The sequence below is a fragment of the Stomoxys calcitrans genome, chromosome 3, assembly GCF_963082655.1.
Source record: "Stomoxys calcitrans chromosome 3, idStoCalc2.1, whole genome shotgun sequence".
In the NCBI taxonomy this organism is placed as follows: domain Eukaryota; kingdom Metazoa; phylum Arthropoda; class Insecta; order Diptera; family Muscidae; genus Stomoxys; species Stomoxys calcitrans.
The window spans coordinates 16,208,224-16,228,517 of NC_081554.1; the positions used below are offsets into that span (position 1 = coordinate 16,208,224).

The 20,294-nt window shown below is 34.2% G+C and overlaps 1 protein-coding gene across 2 annotated transcripts in view; it reads left to right on the top strand.

The window, feature by feature from the left end:
• The window catches only part of LOC106087836 (uncharacterized), a 71,913-nt gene that overhangs the window by 46,544 nt on the left and 5,075 nt on the right, over positions 1 to 20,294 (top strand). Inside the window, exons 3-4 of one of the 2 annotated variants that reach the window (XM_059364288.1) lie at positions 3,432 to 3,775; positions 3,845 to 4,426. In XM_059364288.1, the coding sequence (XP_059220271.1) occupies positions 3,432 to 3,775; positions 3,845 to 4,426 (926 nt within the window). Of the gene's footprint in view, positions 1 to 3,431; positions 3,776 to 3,844; positions 9,176 to 20,294 lie in introns of those variants that run through there. The other variant, XM_013253015.2, reaches the window with a different exon arrangement.

The window sequence follows — 20,294 nt, forward strand, 5'->3', positions numbered from 1 at the left end:
TGTATGGGTGTTATTTTCCAGCTTCTCCGTTAATGTTGCCTTGTATTCGCCCGCTGTTTCGGTGTCTTTTGGGTTAAGAGGTTGAACTTCGTGCTTTTTGTTTGAGTCCTTTTCACTACGGCATGGCGTAGGCGTAGAATGGCCACTAAGAGCTCGTGGTCACTATCGATGTCGGCTCCTCGTCTAGTTTTCACATCCATCAGCGAACCCAGAAAGAGTTTGCTGGTAAGTCGGTGGTCGATTTGATGTCAAAGGTCCTAACACATCTCATTGTGTCAAATTTTAGCGAAATCGAAAAATAAGCGCTGCTTTTATGGGCCCAAGGACTAAAATCGGAAGATCGGTATACATGGCAGCTATATCGAAATATAAACCGATCGGAACCATATAGGGCACGGATGTCGAGAAGCCTCTCATAGGTCACTTTGCGGAATCAGATAATAAATGCGCCCTTAAATCTTAGTTTGGCCTTATCGCAGCTATATCCTAATATAGCCCGATTTAGATCATACTCGGTTCCAATGTCGAGGAACCTAATACAACACATTGTGTAAAATTTCAGTTAAATCGGATTATAAATTCTCCTGTTAAGAGCCCAATACTCAAATATAGCCCGATCTTGTCCGAAAAGCTAACGAAATCGGATTATAAAAGTGGATTTAGTGGGCCCAATATTCTAAATCGGCAGTCCATCTTCCCATCTAATAAAGCCTATCTTCGTACTTAGCCTGCCTATGGACAAAAAAAGAATCTGTGCAAAATTTCAGCTAATTATCTTTATTTTTAAAGACTGTAACGAACAGACGGACTGACATGGCTAGATCGTCTTAGATTTTAACGATGATATCGAATATATATTTTATAGCATCGGAAATGGATATTTCGATGTGTTGCAAACGGAGTGATAAAATGAGTACATCCCCATCCTAGTGGGTATAAAAATAAATTTGTGTTTGTCGATTTGTTTGTCTGTGTGTTCCGTATAGACACAAAAAAGGTTGTACCGATTTACTTTAAATGTTCACACATGGTGCAGGATGATCCCTTGGTGAAAAAAAGTTTCTTAATTTTTTGGTGTCTAAAGGGGCGGCGGACTCTCCCCCTAACCCCAATTTTCAGAGACGCCAGATTTAAGTAAAATACTATTTGTACTCTTATAGTAACCAAAAAACAAAAATTTGGTAGTCATATTTGGTGGGGTGGCTAAAAGGGGCGCCCCAACCTAAAAGGGGCGCCCGCCACATGGATATATCGACCTATCATGACAATATGGGACTCAAGTGAAAGGTATTTTAGAGTAGAAAACGAATCTGATATCCAAATGTGTGACCATGTGTTTAAGGGACCGCCCCACCTCCAAAACACCCACAAAATAGGACTATGTACCAACTATGGTTGTTGTTGTAGTAGGAATTCATCGGGTCAATCCGGTACGCACAACCGGCTGCCATGGGATTGTAATATGGGGTTCCAATAAAAGGCATTTTAGAGTACAGCACGAATCTGTTATTTCTTTCAGAGCCAAGTCTCTGATTGGCCGCCCACACCTAAAACATCTCCCCCAAACCGAACATATTTGTCGACTTTCGCCGTATGGGGCTAAAGTGAAAGGTCTTTGGGAGTAAAGCACGAATCTGCTACCAACTTTTGGGATAAAGTATCTACGGGGCCGCCCGTATTAAAAAATCTGGCAATGTTGGGCTAAAAAAAGGTTTTTTAGAAGAGAGCATGAATGAATAGGCCCAAGTCTCTGAGTGGCCGCCCCACACCCTAAACATCTCCCCCAAACCGAACATATTTGTCGACTATTGCAATATGGGGCTAAAGTGAAAGGTCTTTGGGAGTAAAGCACGAATCTGATACCAACTTTCGGAGAAAAGTATCTACGGGGCCGCCCCACCCCGCTAACACTCCCAAATTAGAAATATTTAACAATCAGGCAATGTGGGGCTTTAAAAAGTTTTTTTTAGAGGAGGGCACGAATCAGATTTTTTTCAGGGCCATTGCTCTGAGTGGCCTCCTCTTATCCTAAACTTCTCCCTCAAACGGGACATATTTTGCCGAGTACCACAATATGGGGCTAAAAAAGTTATTTGGGAGTAGAGCTCGAATGTGATATCAACATTCAGGACCATGTGTCAGGTCCAAGAGTGTGGGGCTAAAAAAAAGGTTTTTAGAGGAGAGCACGAATCTCTTCTTTTTCATGGGTAGGTCTCTGTGTGACCGCCTCGCTCCCTAAACTTCTACCCCAAACCGGACATATTTGCCGAGTAGAGCTCGAAACTGATATCACCATTCGGGAACAAGAGTCTAGGGGCCGCAATACCCCCATTACACACCAAACAGTACGTATTTCCTGACCTTGGCAATATGGAACTCAAAACGTATTTGAGAGTAAAGCAGAATGCTGATATTTTTCCAGGCACAAACGACTATGGAGGCCACCGTAGCGCAGAAGCTACCATCTTGGCCTAGAGAGAACAGAAAAATAATTTCAGCGGTGGTTATCGCCTTCTCCTAATGCTGGCGACATTTGTGAGGAACTACGGCATTTGAAAAAATGGTATGGCAGACATGTTAAAACTTCTCCCCAAAGAGGTGTCGCACTTCGGCACGCTGTTCGGACTCGGTTATAGAAAAAGAGGCTCCTTATCATTGAGCTTAAACTTAAATCCGACAGCACTCATTGATATGTGAGAAGTTAGCCCCTGTTCCTTAATGGAACGTGCATGGGCTGAGTGTCCGTGATTGCCTTTGCAGCTACTCCGTATGAAGCATTTCGCATCCTGTGGACGCGCCCGGTAGCTCACAGCTAAGCTTCTCGTAGAAGAAATAACACACAGATCGGACCACAATGTTCCAGCTTGTGTGGTGCTCACAGCTATACCGTGCGGGGACAAATGGAGCTATTTGAGAGTAGTGTACGCCTGAAATCCAATCCAAAACGGAAGTAAATAGGCATATGATTTCGGTTGAACACCTTTTCCCATGTCTGCATTCACTTCTGGCAATGGACCTCTTGCCATTCTAGACTACACTAGAAGTCTAACGAAGCTAAGTTGGGTTAGACAAGTTTGGCAGTCCTTTACAGACTCACTTAGCCAATTTTAAGTCCATTGTGATACCACAGTAGTGACAGACTAGGGCCTCTGGTGGGAATCTAACTCACCATCTACGCTGCGGCAATCCGAGCACGCCACCACTAGGCTACTGGGGCTAACTTATGACAACTCTTGTTAGGAAAAGCCCATTTTGATCTACTGGGCGTGAGGGGCGGTACTCTTGCTTGTTCCACAAAAACTCCTTTTTTCTCTCTCCGCTTTTAGGTCTGAGACTACCTGTACCATTTCTTTCTATCTTTAGACTATTCACATATGGTCTCATTGCTAGTCATATATCCTAACCTTCTTTCTTATTGCCATTTTTTTTAGGTTTTAGTTCCTGCACAGATGCAAACTCTCCGACCGATACAATTTGTTCATCAGAATCTTCTGCGATGATGTGTAAATCCCACCTTCAGTACGATCAGCATAGTTCCGAGGAAGAGCTTGAAGTTATCAATGGACCTTCATCGGTGGCTGCGGCTGAGGCGGCGGCCCATGCGAGCACCAATGTGCTGACAACAGTGCGTGGCACATCATCGCTGATATCAGAACGTGGCACCTCATCGTTGGATCCCGATGAGTTGCAGGGAGAAGCAGCGGCATTAAAAAGGTCCAGTTCCACATTGGTGGAGAATCGTAAACGATCACTGGCACACAGTTCCGATGATGATGTGAGTATTAACGAGTTCTACCAAACTATGGTGAATAATGGAAAATGTCTTTCTTTGTTGTCTTTTCAGTTACGAAATTTCTTGGAACCGATTTTAACGCCTGTCAACTTTCGCACATCACCGCCTTTGGAGGCTTTCAAGCCGAATCGTAGCCACATGTATCGCTCGACAACGCCACTCATCTTGCAGGAGGCACGTTGTGGCATTGAAAATATTAAGTTATGTGATAATAGTGTTAATGATGAAAACGGTGGAGCAGCTGCATCAGGGATGGTGGGCAACAACGGCGATTCCTCGTGTGGGGCCATGGGTGCCAACGAGGAAGAAAATGCCGAAAATAATGCCGACAGCGCAATGGGCGGCGGTGGCCATCACAGCACCGGCAGCATTATCAAAATGAAGATGAGCGGCTCGACCAGCAGCCATCACATTTATCAACCTCAAGCCAAGCATAATTTTCATTTTAATAGTTCGCGCAGTAGTCCTGCCTCCACGACTGGTCTCGATGTTGAGGTACGATCGGTTAGTCCACCAGCGAAACTCTTCCATTGTGCAATATCACCGAGACGCCGACCCATGCGCACACCACACAACTCACAGCGGTTGCAGAGACCGCACAGGCCATGTTTAGATTTTGATAAAATGCAGCAGGTTAGTTTGTAATGTAGAGCCAAATCAAACAGTAACAACAACAACAACAACAATTACCATCAAAAACAAACACAACAACAGCAGCAGCAGCAACAACAGTGCTATTATCAACAACACCACACCAACCACCCACAACAGCAACAGCAACAGGAGCAGCAAAGAATAACTACAACAGCAAGCATAATTTCTGAAACAAATAATACAGCAACAACAACAACAACAGAAACTAATAACAACAACAATAATAATAATTTAGCAACAATAATACGATGTAACTACAACAACAACTACTACTACAACTACAGCCGCAACAGCAACAAAATGAAAATTCCCAGGAACAACTACAACTATTTCTGCAAGACTACCACCAACAACAACAATGCATCAATAACAAAAGCAACGGAAACCGCAACAACATCAGAAATAACAGGATTATCAGCACCATCTACAACAAAAGCAGCAGAAACAATAACCACTTCAAGTATGGCGAGTGAATGTGTACCTAATATTCGGCAAAGGAATACGAAAATAACAACAACAGCCACAACATTGTTTGAAGCAATCAAGGAAGAGGTGGAAGTTTGACAACGACAGCAACAACAAGCATTACAACAACAACAACAGCAGCAGCAGCAACCGGAAGCCAAAAAGCGACGAAAAGGAAACACTTCAAATATCGATAACAACAACTCAACTCATAGTCACACCACATAGGAAACTAACAAACGCTACAGAAGCAACAACAACAACACCACCTCCATCATCATTATTATCATCATCATCAGCACCAACCGCCACAACATCCATCAAAACAACTACAGCATATTTAGATTTTTAATCTATTCCTATACAATTCGTGTTCTTACCCGTGTTCTTAGACTAAGCATTCACTTCAGGTTTTAAGTTTTTTCTTTATGCTATTTTAAGCCTAAAGGGGGCGGTATGCACCTTAAACGAATTTTTCGTTGCCTTAAGAAATGCAACCGAAATTTTCGGTTTGCTTTGTGTTATAGGGTGACATTGAAAGCATTGGAATTTTTTTTTTTTTTGGTTTCATTGTAAAGAAAACTTTTGCTTTGATAATATTTTCCAACACGCAATGGATTTATTTCCACAAAATAACGCTGAATATTGATAAGCGTGGGCAGATTGGCAAAACGAATGCATAGTTTTTTTTTCACCATGTGTTTGCTACCGGCAATTTCGTTGGAGGTGCATACTAGGCCTAAGACTGAAAATCTAGCCGTACCCCAGAGTGAAGTCTTAATCGAACAAAAAAGGGAGGAGGTTCAATATTGTAGCTTTTTTCTACTAAATCTTGTGCTAGTGAACAGGGATCCTGTTTTATTTCTGCATTATGTCATAGTGCCAAACTGCAATAGTTTTCAGTTAATTTTATTCACTGATTAGTTATCGATAACAACCGATAACACTTAATTTTTCTTTATCGATATCAAGCAAAAACCATCGATAACACATACTTTGCACTGTTTAGCATCGTAATAAAACAGGCCCATGTTTACAAAATTTTTAAAAATTACAAATTGAATTTTTGTTTTGTATTTGAAACTATTTTGAAGCTCCAATTGTCGATCAAAATCGTATTTGCCAAAGCGTAGCCTATATTTTTGATCTTAAAGCCTTTAAGTAACAATTTCACAGATTTTAAATATTTTTTATAAAAAATGGAAAACGTCTTGTTTCTATAAATTGTGCCTGCTCACATATGAAACGATCTAATATCGATTCCTTTCTGATAAAAATATATCGATTTTTCATTTTTTTGTTTTTTTTTTTTGTAAATATTGATTTTGTAGAAAACAATGTGTTTTATGGACAAGTTATCGATTCTTTGAGGAGAGAGTTATCAACTTTTTCTGTGGAAAATGTATCCATATTTTTCTGTGAAAAAATAAGTAATGTTTTCTATGGGAAGAATATCCATTCTTTCTGGAAAAAAATTTAACGATTTTTTCTGATAAAAAATCTTAAAACATTAAAAAAAAATGTGTGCGAAAAATCGTTTTTTTTTGTTGAAAAATCTTCGACTTTTTGTCGTAGTTCAAAATTATCGTTTCTTTTCTGATATTTTCTTACTAAAAAATTTTTAATAATTTTTTACTAACAAAATTTGTGATTTTTTTTACTAAAAAATATAATTTTTTTTCAACTTAAAAGTTATCGATTTTTCTAAATTTATCGTTTTTTTTCCAATAAAAAGTTATCGATTTTTCTGACCAACTAATTGTTAAAGTAAAAAATTATCGATACTCTGGTAAAATAATTTAAATTTCATAGTAAATATTTCGATTTTTTTTTTGACACATTTCGATTCTTTTTAGTTAAAATTTAGATTTTTTAGTAAAAATTTAGATATGTTTTCTGAATAGAATTGTAATAGCAATCGATAATCGAGCAAAAACATTTCGATTTTTTTAGTAAAAAAATTTTTATTTTTTTAGAAAAAGATTTGAGTAAAATTTTTTTATATTGTCTCAATAGAAATTTATTGGCAATCGATGATCGTTTATTGCGGTTGCAGTCCACAACCCATAAAACAAAGTTTTAAATCATACATCAGAAAAATCTCTTGAAGCTTAGTGCGAGTTTGTTTTTGTATAAGCAGGTCAGAATCTATGCTGATATTTTTTTTATGGTCGATTTTTTTCTGAGTAAGAAGTTATCGATTTTTTCTGAGTTAAAAACTATCGATTTGTTTCCGATTCAACATTATATATTTTTTTCTGCTGAAAAATGTGTCCATATATATCTTTGGATATCTAATTGATTTATTGTTCTATTTAAGTACTTGATAGAACGAAGTATGCGTTATCGATAGCTTAATAGAGCAACAATACTCGATAGCAATCAATAACAGTTCTATGCGATTGCAATCGGGTCATCGATAAGACAATGTTTTAAAATATATTTCTCAAAAATATGTTGAAACTAAGTGTGAATCAGTTTTTTTCCATAGACGGGTGAAAATATATGCTCAAGCTGAGTAACCATCGATAACAGTCGATAACTCTCCTTTTTGACTACCTTTTGCGAAGATAAATCTGATTCAATCCTTACTCAATTCTTTTTTTATTATTCCATAACGTATGATCAAACGTTATCGAAAGATATCGATACATAGCTATCCAAAAAGATCGCCCTGTTGAGTTAACTTACTAGACCATCGTCTAATAACACGTTTACATTGAAATTTGTATGATCTGGATTTGACTAAATCCAAAAATAAATCCTGTCCGTTTATACTGCGTTTTTTGGGGATTTAAGTGACATACACAAGCGTACATGCGTATACATGTTGTGCATATCACACACACATCCAGACACAATTACCGAAAACAGTTGCATATTTTGCTCATTTTATCGATTATTCAGCCATGAGATCGAGTTTATTTGGGATTTAAAAATAAATGCTGCAAAAATGTTATTTATTTTTGTATGATGAAACCTGGAAAAAAAATACAGGATTTAACACTTAAATCTCGAAAAAGCCATAAATCCGGATTTAGTGGCCAATGTAAACGTACTTTAAAAGTTTTTTGATCATATCAAGCATCATAGGCACTCAAAATTTGTGTAAAAGCCGGTGGCGCGCGGCCTCCCACTGAGACTCTCCGCTCAATACCGCCGATTGTCCTCGACTACCGTTGCAAGTACTTCGTATGGAGCATTCCACTACGCAACCTGTGGACGTGCTCGGTAGCTTGCATCTAAACTTCTCGTGATCGCAATGAACACCATACAGATCGAACCTCAATGTTCCAGCCTGTGTGGTGCTCACAACTATCCCGTGCCGGATTGCCAGTCGGTGTTACCATCTGATGTCAAACAAGCAGACTTGAACTGTATAAAATTTTTGCGTTTTATTTTGGCCATTCACGGCTAAAATGCAGCAAGTATTGTTTTGTCTCAGTGCTATGGGTAATCCACAGTTATAACTCAATATCGATATAAATAGTTTATTAGATTATGCAGGATTTGTTACTCTGAATAGTTCCCGATTACATCCTATAACTCAGTATTTTCACCAATAAAGCGGAAACATTCACAGCATTGCTCTCGATAACTCGTGATAGTTTTAAAACATCAATAGCAGACGATTAGGCACGTTTATCTCTTAAAGGGGCAAGTCATATGTACTGGACAAATTTCGAATTTAACATTACACTAGATAGTTATCGATATGGTACTATAATATTCCATAGCAAATACACCGTTCAACTGTGTTGCCATAAAATATAACAGGGGCTTACAATGCAATGAGCCTTAGAATGGTTATCGACAGTGATTGTTTACGAAAAGACACTTTGACAAGTTTTCGACTAGTTATGGGATAAGTTTCGATAACCAATACTTTTTACAAACCCTAAAACTAAAATGATACCGAATCGTGGATAACCATTAGCCTAAGAACACTTATAAATGTCATGCATTATTTCGATTACAGTTATCGTGAAAGTGAAATTACTATATTAGGCGATTGTTATTGATAACAAAAATTTCACCATGAGAATTAAGATAAACAGGGCATAGGAATAAAAATCAACATAAAAATAGTTATCGATAACATTCGATGACAGTCGATAACTCGATTACTGTTATAGCTTTTCAAAAATCCATGAAATTTTCCTTTTTTGAAATATTTTAAATTTTGCCAGTTAATTCTATGGAAAGTCTTACCAAAAGCAATTGATCTCCTTTGGAAAATCAATAGGAATTGATTTTTACCAAAGTTTCCAAAGCTGTACAGATTTTGATAGTCCTTTCATGATGATTTCAAATCATTTAAAATTAAATTTTGTGAGCATGGCCTTTTTAAATTTCACCAATGACATACTATTTTTGAATTGTGATATTTCTGAAAAATTGATTATTGTTGTAACATAATATGGCCCAAATAAATTGTTGTTAAATTTAAATAATAATATAAATATTTTTAATAATTGATCTCAATTTTTAATGTTTTTTTTATAAATAAAAAAAATTTTAACAAAGTTCAATGCTTTGAAGAAATCATAAATCGAATCGAACCCATAAGAGAGCTAAAATTAACACTGTTCGACTAACAATGTGGGAACAATTTTGTTTTTTTTTTTTTACCAAAAACAAACAAACGAAAAAAGGGGGTCTTGTTTTAAATTCATCATTTGTAATGTTGAAATACAAAGTGAAATAAGAGAGAAAATTTGTAAATCGATTTTTTAAAAATACTAATTTACTAATCCCACACTGATACACATATACCATATATTGTAATATAATTAACCACAAAATTATTTGTAGTTGAGAAAATTGAATTTTAAGACTACTACTACAATACACACTCAATGTATGTACATTAAATGAAAAAAAATTAAACAAAACAAAAAAAAAAAAACAATATGCATTTCAAAACCAAAATTTATATGAACTATGTATTTGAATATGGAAATAAATGGGATTTTATTCAACATAGAATTGAAGAAGATTTTCAAATGACCTGTGAAACAAGAAATCAACAAATATTTGATTAAAAAAGTTAAATAAAATATGGCCGATTTGGACTGTCATCAAAAAATCAAATAATCGATAACTGTTGACTATTGTTTTATGTGCCTGCCATCGGTGTCAGAAATATAAATCCAATAATGGAAACTTGGCCCACAAAAGTAAAAACTAAGTGGCACAAGTGAAATCAAAAATTTTTCGACAGTAAATCAAGCTATCGATTACTTTCGATTATATGTTATATGCCATAGGGGTCATAAACATATAATAAAAATTGTTTGCTGCATAAAAGAAGAACAAGTGCAAAATAAAAGTTTTGAAAAATTCTTCAAATAGCTAAATTTTGGGTTGCATGTCGACTTTTGTGGCTGTCCCGAAGTTTCGAAAATAGATGTCTTTGATAGTTTTTTGGTGTGTTGTTTGATCTGTCGAGGTAATTTAGTGTTTTGTTTTTTGAGATTTGGTATTTCAATCATCTTGTTATTCGACCTTACATTCCAAATTTTGGTAACAATAACTCCTGATTACTGTTCAAGGACCATACTTATCGAGAATGTAATATTAAAAAATATATCACCGAAGGGGCAGAAACTTACTCAAAATTTCTAAAATAATAATTTTCGTTCGCAAACAATTTATTAGTTTGTTGTTTCATCTGTCGACGCTGTCGTTCTGAACTGCCTGTACAAATGTCCAACATTTTGAGGAAGTGTAACGAATATATATTTTATGTGCTCCTAATATGTGCCGAATCTTTATTCATTTATTTCATTCTCTTTGGTTTCATCTCTCGACGCCGTTTTTTGCCCATCTTCACTAATATCTGTCATTGCAATGAAGTGTAACTAACCACTTCCTTTCGTTGTACTCAGAACATGTGTCAAATATTTAAGCCGCGAAAAGTTTTGTATAATTTTTTGATTAGGCGACCAGAAATATCTGGTGGAAAGTTTAGTTGAATTGGCACTAGAGATGAACAGGTGAAGTATATTTCCTAGTTGGCTTTAATTCCGGACGTATTGAGGTTGTTTCATCCCCCAGATCATGGTAGAGCCAAAATATTCTGGTTTGTTGTCAGAAGCTTAACTTCTTTAGATACTATGGAAGTCGAATAGTGTCCAAGAGCGGCCCCACATGGTAAAAGTCTATCTCGTATGGTATCGTCTAATCAAGAATGCTGTTAAAACTCTGATTCATTTACAGAATTTTGAATCTCTAGCTTAACGCTTAAGACGTTAAAATTAAACGTTCTACCACATCCAACTACAGAGCTACAAAGAAGTTTTACCGTTTCGGACAATACTTAGCATGGATGTTAACAGAAGTTTTAAAAATCCAGACAAATCCGGAGATGGGTTTACATATCTGGAAGCCATATCGAATTATTAACCAATTAAGCCCATACTTAACATAGACGCTGATAGTCATAAGAGAAATCTGTATGTCCAATTTTAGTGAAATCGGTTAAGAATTGCAAATCAGGAGATCGATCTTACGGGAAGCCACTTCAGATAATAAGTCAATTGGGACCATATTTGGCACAGATGTTAAAAGTCATAGCAGAAGTCATGATGCAAATTTTAAATTAAACGGCATAAGAATTTTAGCTTCCAGAAGTCATAGAAGGAGTTCGGTTGATGTGTGAATCTTAGTAGATAGTGAAACAGAGGCTAAAATGCACTTTGTAGCTAGCACCTCCGATTTCGATGAAATTTGGTATGATAATAATTTTATTATCTTTTAGCTTCCAGAAGCTAAAGAAGTCATAGAAGGAGTTCGCTTGATGTGTGAATCTTAGTAGATAGTGAAACAGAGGCTAAAATGCACTTTGTAGCTAGCACCTCCGATTTCGATGACATTTGGATGTAGATTGACCTAACGGATGCTTAGGTAAAAAAACAACAACAATTTGCTGTGTTTCTGCTTAATTCCTCATTTTTGTGACTTTTCGTTTCGGAAACTTAATTTTCATATATATTTTGAACATCTCAGGAAAAATATCTTTCGATTGATGGCAGTTTCATTAAAATCCATTTAACCGTTTGGCCGTAATATGGTTTTAAAAAACGGCTGTTTGATGCTGCCAATTTACCCTGAAAAAAACACCAGTTGAAATTTGCATGCCCTCATTCAGGGCTGCGAGATTAATTTCAACCAAAAACTCCAGGAACACGAATCCCCCTAGTGGTCAAAACCCCCCACTTGGGGGGCATTAGCGAACCCGGTCCAGCATTAGCCAACCCTGGGGAGCTAAAACCCTTTTAATAGCAATTAAATGAGCAAATTTTGTCGAAAACAATAAAATTTGTAAAACTTTTCTGGGAGGTGCTTAGTCTACCTTTCTACCTCCCTAGGCAATATGGGTATCAATCGAAAGGTCTTAACGAGTAAATTATGAATAAGCAACAAACGGCAAACATCTTGACCCGGGAAATATCCACGGAGTCTTGAGAACTTTGAACCCCCACCCCCTTACCCTAAGCAATATGGGTATCAAATGAAAGGTATGAAGGAATATATAATGAATACCCAAAAAAATTAAAGTAAACTCTAGAAGTACTCTAAAGAAAATAGTATGAGAAAATTCGCCTGTAGCGCTATTCTTATAATATTTCCTTATTTAAAAATGTCATTCCTGAGGAGGATGATGAGCTTTAACTTAGTCTCACAAAAAATAGTCTATAAGCGTTAATCACACTATCTAGGGGCCAATTGATCGGTCTCGAACGTGAAATAAAATGTTCGCCGAACTTGCCTCTCAATAAGTCAATTGTTAGGCGTCTTGTTGAAACCACATGCCATGCTCTTACATTTTAAGCAAAAAAAAAGTAAGACATCATTTCACGGTAGCGCTCACCATACACCGTTAGGTTACGATTTGCATCATCTTTGAAGAAGTACGGTCCAATGATACCACCAGCCCATAAACCACATCAAACCTTGACTTTTTTTAGATGCATTGGTAGCTCTTGCAATGCTTCTGGCTGATGTGAACCAAAAATTAGCTTCGTCGCTGAACACAAAAAGCGCGCGATTAACTCTCTTGACAGACCACTCTCTTAACATTCAATAATTTGCAAGCGTTGTTCGTTTGTAAAACGATTCGTGGTTAAATTATAGAACTAACTGAAGATGTTTGACAGTGAAACTAAACGTGCGTGAGCTGTTTAAACCAGTGTTAACAAAAAAAATGTTAACTTAAAAATTATCCTTTATTTGTAATCTGCTGGTTAATACCTTTCATTTGATATCCATATTGCCTTTGTTTAAAGGGCTCAAAATCTGCAAGGCCCCATAGATCCTTCCTGGGTCAAATTTTTATATATTCGTAATCTATTCGCTAATACCCGTGCGAAGGCATAACTACATACTGGCTACACCTTCTGTGCTGTTATCGCAGGGACCATCCAAATCATCATGTTGTGGGTAGGTATCCACCTCCCCAGAAGCCTCAAGGTGGATCCTCATGATCTAGAGCGAGAGGTTCATAACTACAAGAGAGAACCTCTAGATAAAGCTAGATCTAAATCCAAGGACAACATTTACCGGGTAGCTATTCACAGCATGAATGTAGTCCAGAGCCGCATGGCATATCATATTGTTATGGGTTTGGCCTGAGGAAATCGATTTCCCCCAGGCAAACCAGAGTAGTTTTTCCTTAACTGCGATCCATCATATTAAGCCGCCTCAACATCTACAGAGCATGGATTGATGCCAATGTGAAGGATCTGTTTCCCGATTGTGATCTGGGACCACAGGACACATGCCACCTGTTTTACTGCCCAGCCAGACCTACTCGATTCAGATCTAGATCCCTCTGCACACACCCCACTTTAAGGCTGGTACTAAGCCTACGTTCGTTTTTCACAATTGAAAACATGTTTTTGTTTGCGATTACTCTATTGACACACGACAATAATCCATAGACAGTGGAAGAGATAGATAACTCGTCGTACTAAGCAAAAAATGGCTATGAGTTGCAACGAATACAAATAAAACTGGGGCCGAATTATCGCACACGCGATGAAGTGCGCTTTCGTATCGAGAGAAATGAAATGTAGGAAAAGAGAGAACACAACAATTTTGAAAAACTTATGTAAATTAAAAAAAAAATGTTTACAGTAAAGCGTACACAGGTTTTCTAAAAATAATTTATAATTCAAAATCAAACAAAATACCAATTTGGGTTAATTGTAGCTAAATCATCTTTTTTCTTCATTCACAACATCTTCTTTGTCCATTCACAATTATCCTGGCAGCTTTGCAAAGAGACAGATGAGAAATCTATTCTCTCAAGAGTGTATTACAAAAAACTCAATGATAACATACACATCTACCAGTTGGTTTCCTACCCATGACAGCCGGTTGTACGTACCGGATTGGCCCAATGGAGTCTATCATCGGCAAGGGTTCTCTCTTAAGGGTTGGTTCTCTTACTCTTACTTATCTCCTGCACTCACAATAGGTCTATTTGCGTAAAAATTTACCAATTAAATTTTGCTGGAGAGTAAGCATAGCCTTTACTCACTCTTGCTATTTATTTGAATTAAACAGCTGGTTTTCATTGGGCAGTTGTTCGATGCTGCAAATTTCGATGCAGAAAATTGAAAGCTCGCATTTATCAAACTCTCAAAACTGTGCTCGCTCTCACGCACTCTCCCGCTCTCTTCTATTGGCAAATAAAGTACGCGAACGACTGCCAATAACAATTTGTGAGTACACGAATGCACTTAATATGGCAACTAATGGATGCTTAGGTAAAAAACACCAACAATTTGCTGTGGTTCTGCTTAATTCCTCATTTTTGTGGTTTTTCGTTTCGGAAACCTAATTTTCATATATATTCTGAACATCTCCGGAAAAATATCTTTCGATTAATGGTAGTTTCATTAAAATCCATTTAACCGTTTGGTCGTAATATGTATCACAAACTTTCTTTTTTAACACATTAACACACTTGGCCGTTAGGTTTTAAAAAACAGCTGTTTGATGATGCCAATTTATGCTGAAAAAAAACACCAGTTGAAATTTGCATGCTCTCATTCAGGGCTGCCAGATTAATTTGAAAGAAAATCAGCACTTTCACGAAAAAAATCGGCATTTATGGCACTTCAAATATAAAAATAGGAACATTAGTTTAAGCAATTAAACGCATAGTTTTAATAAAAAAAATAGGTAAAAAGGTCCAAGTTTGACTGAAATTTGGTATGAACCCACCATAATAGATATTTGTAACCAGGGAAAATACACCTTATGTGATCTTCAACTACGGCCATATTTACTAGGGATATAGAGGTCCAGTCTTCCAATTTTTTTTTTGGCGAAATCAGATAAAAACTAGTTAATAATGTGATCAAGTAGGAGATTGGTCTAAATGTTAGATATATGCTCCCATTTAGTCCGGATTTGACGTGGATTTTAGGGGTCGAATAAAACTCCATATACCGAATTTTCGCAAATTAAGGGAAAAATACATACCAAATGAACTCAAGAAATCTAAACCATCGAGTTTCATGGCAGCGGTGTCCAAATTGTGAACTGAAGAAATTTAATCAGAAGATCGGTTGACATTAAGATATGGCCTATCTTCGAAATGAAACTCCCCTTTAAAAAAAAACATATTTTCAAATCGGCAAATATGACAGCCCTGCTTTCATTACCAAACTCTCAAAATGTTACTCACTCTCACACACTATCCCGTTCTTTTCTGCTGGCGAATAAAGTAGGAGAACGACTTCCAGTAACAATTTGTGCAAATTTGCAAAAATTTTTGAGTGCGATTTTGCGATTTGCGCCTATAATTATACGGGTCTACTACTTTCGTCACTCCGTTTGTAACACCTCGAAATATGTGTCTAAGACCCCATTCGATTTAGTCACATCCGTACGCCTGTCCGTTAAAAGCACGCTAACTTTCGAAGCAGTAAAGCTAGCCGCTTGAAATGTTGCACAAATACTTCTTATAAGTGTAGATCGGTTGGGATTGTTAATGGGCCAAATAGGTCCATGTTTTGATATAGCTGTCATATAAACCGATCTTGGGTCTTGACTTCTTGACCATCTAGAGGGCGCAATTCTTATCCGAATCGGCTGAGATTTTGCACATGGTATTTTGGTATCACTTCCAACAATTGTGCCAAGTACGGTTCAAATCGGTTCATAACCTGATATAGCTACCATATAAAACGATCTTGGGTCTTGACTTCTTGTGCCACTAGAGGGCGCAATTCTTGTCCGATTTGCCTGAAATTAATGATTAATGATGTGTATTGTTATGACTTCCAACAACTGTGCTAAGTATGGTTGAAATCGGTCCATAACTTGATATAACTGCCATATATACCGATCTTGGATCTTGACTTGTTGAACCACTGGAGGCCGCAGTCTTATCCGATTTGGCTGAAATTAACCATGAAGTTGTTTGTTATGATTTTCAACAGCTGTGCCAAATATGGATCAAATCGATACATAACCTGATATAGCTGCCATATAAACCGGTCAGGGATTTTGACTTTTAAAGTCTCTTTAGGGCGCAATTCTTACCCGATTTGGCTGAAATTTGCTACAACGGCCTTTAACATACGTGTCCAACACGGTCTTAATCGATCTATAGCCTGACACAGCTCCCATATAAACCGATATCCCGAATATGCTACTTAAGCAAGGCGCAATTCTTATCCGAATGGACTGAAATATTATCCATTGACTTATACTATGGTCTTCAACATTCAATTTACTTATGGTCCTAATCGAACTATAACTTGATATATCTCCAATAGCATAACAATTCTTTTCCATTATTCTCTGTTTACCTAAAAAGAGATACCACCCAAAGAACTCGACAAATGCGATACCTGGTGGAGGGTATATAAGATTCGGCCAGGCCGAACTTAGCACTTTATTACTTGTCTATAGTTATCATTGGCTCGAAAACTATCATTAATTAAAGATATCATATTTTAAGCTCAAAAATCAGCAATCGAAAGGTGTTTAATGGATATGAAATGTATGGCCTTTTAAAATGGATGATTCGTTGACATATAGCCAAATATTGCTCTGTTTTTCAATGGATAGACACACAGTAAAGTGGCCTACAGCTTAAATACTTTTAAATAATGAATTTTATATTCGAAATCATCTATGGAAATGCTATAAGCGATTTCGGAGAACTCTAACTCTCATCATCTTCTTATACACCACATCAACATTAATGAAAAGTCGAACGGTGTTAGAAATATACCTCCTCCCACAATAACAATGTCAAAAATTTTCCAATTTTTAATATTCAATATGTATACAATATGTATAAACAAATCGATGATAATAGTGATACATTACATAACAAAACAAAAATTCAAAAAATCAATACATGCATACGAATAAATGACATATAATGTTCATCATCTAACTTATAAAAAACAAAAAAAAAAATAAATAAAATACAAATTATCAACAGAACTGGCCAACTGCAAACGTAAATTCAAAATCTTAATAAAAGAAAACACATACAAAACAAATATACCGAAAAGAATGAAATATTTTCAAAATGAAACATTTTAAAGAAAGAAACAACAAATTTTTATTACAACAGAACAAAAAACAAAAGAAAAAACTCAAATGACAAAATAAAACCAAACACCTCTATTTCGAAAAACCAACAAACAAACGAAACGAAATGGGAAATGCAAGTAACAAAAGTAAAAGCAAACAAGAATGGAAAATTTTCAACAAAACAGCAAAAAAAAATCAATTTTATAAAAAAATAAAAAAAAACCAATCATCATAAAAAATATTGTATACAACACAAAGAAAAAAACCATATACCATACCATAACAACCAACCATCTTTAGAGAAGCGACAACAGTCAACAACAAAACAAACCAACCAACAACCAACCGATATTTAACGGAACAAGGAATGCAACAAAATACAATTAACACAAAACAAAACTTAAATCCATAAAACCAACAAAAATTATATATATGAGAAATATTTAAAAAACAACAACAAACAAACCAATAACTGAAATCATACAATACCACATAATTTGTTTTTACACCGAAAGAGATTTGCATAACCATAACAGGAAAATTTATCAGACAAAAAAAAACCAAACAAAATAAAAACGCAAAACATATTTTTTCACCATTATATAAAAAAGAAAATCAACAGAAACAAAACTAAAACAGAGAAACAAAACAATAAGAATATAATCAATAATACCAAAAAAAAAAAAAAACAAAACAATAAACATAAATTTCGTATTCCCAACACCAACACCAACCATAACTTACCACATTCCCCTTCTAGGCAGGAGAGAAAACTATTTGTAAAAATCTAAAAGAAAAATTTATAAAAAAAATATTTTTTATAAAAAAAAAATATTTTTTATAAAAAAAAAATATTTTTTATAAAAAAAAATATTTTTTATAAAAACCTAAATTTAAAAAAAATATTTTTTAAAAAAAAAATTTTTTTATAAAAAATTTTTTTTTTATCAAAAACATTTTTTTAAATATTTTTTATAAAAAATATTTGTTTTTATCAAACACATTTTTTTAAATATTTTTTATAAAATTGTTTTTATCAAAAAATTGTTATTTTAATATTTTTTACATTTGATTTATCAAAAACATTTTTTTAAATATTTTTATAAAAAAATGTTTGTTTCTATCATAAACATATTTTAAATGTTTTTTTTTTTTTTAAATAAATATTTAAAAAAAAAATTGTTTTTATCAAAAAATTTATTTTTAAATATTTTTATTTATTATTATTATTTTTTATCAAAAACATTTTTTTTATTTTTTTTTTAAAATAATTGTTGTTGACAAAAACATTTATTTTTAAAAAATATTTGTTTTTATCAAAAACATTTTTTTTAAATATTTTTTATAAAATTGTTTTCATCAAAAGCATTTTTTTTATATTTTTTATAAAATTGTTTTTATCAAAAAGATTTTTTTTAAATATTTTTATAAACAAATTTTTGTTTCTATAAAAACCATTTTTTAAAATGTTTTTTATAACAAATATTTTTTATAAAAAATACTTACTTTTATCAAAAACATTTTTTTTAATATTTTTTTTATAAAAAATATTGGTTTTTATCAAAAACATTTTTTGTTAAATATTTTTTATAAAATTGTTTTCATCAAAAAAAAAAATTTTTTTAATATTTTTTATCGAAATCATTTTTTTTTAATATTTTTTATAAAAAATATTGGCTTTTATCAAAAAATTTTTTTGTAATTTTTTTTTATAATTTTTTATAATTGTTTTTTCAAAAATTTTTTTTTAATTCATTATAATTTTTTTTTTAATTCATTAAAAAATTTTTTTTTTTCTTCAAAAACACTTTTTTTGATTGTTTTTTATAATAAATATTTAAAAAAAATGTTAGTTTTTATCAAAAACATTTTTTTTTTAATATTTTAATAAAAAAAATTTCGTTTCTTTGAAAAAAAAATTTTTAAATTAAAATAAAAAAAATATTTGTTTTTGTAAAAAATATTTTTTTTTTATCAGAATAACAAATTATAATAACAATTTAAAAAAATATTTGTTTTTATGAAAATAAGAAATCTTTTGTTTTTATAAAAAATATTCTTTTCAATAAAAAAACCTTTGCAAAACATTATTTTTTATAAAAAAAAAAATAAAATGAAAAAACAATAACCATAAAGAATATTTGTTTTTATACAAATAATTATTGATGATAATTTTTTTCGCATATTTTTTTAAATGTTTTTAATTTTTTTTTTAAAGAAATATTTTTTTTTAAATATTTCTAATAAAATGTTTTTTAATAAAAATAATTTTTTTTATAAAAAATTTTTTTAAAAATTTGTTTATAAAAATAAATTGTATGAAAATATTTTTTTTTTAATTTATATTTCTTCCAAAATTTTAGGATTTGTGCTTTTTTTCTAATATTTGCAAATTTAATGGGCTAAAGGTAGCACATATTTAAAAAAAAAATGTATTTTTTTTAAATTTTTATAAATTGTACTTAAAATTTATTTTCTATGCTGTTATTGTTGTTGTAGCAGTGTGTTGTGACCAATTCTTCGTCTGCTTCATTCAGTTGAATATCCACATCCAGGAACTCTGCGACCAAGATGGGGTGCGTCCAAAGAGGGCAGGGTCTGAGTCGAGTGGGTCTGCCTGGGCAGTTTCACAGGTAACGTGTGTCGTGTGGTCCTTGGTTACCATCGCGACATACATCCTGCACGTTTGCATCAATCCTTCCTGTGTAGGAGTTGAGGCGGCTGCATCTACCGGATCGTAATTGAGGCAGAACCACTCTGGTTTGTCGGGAGAGGTCTATTTCTAAAGGTGCAATGGGAGACAGTCGCTCTC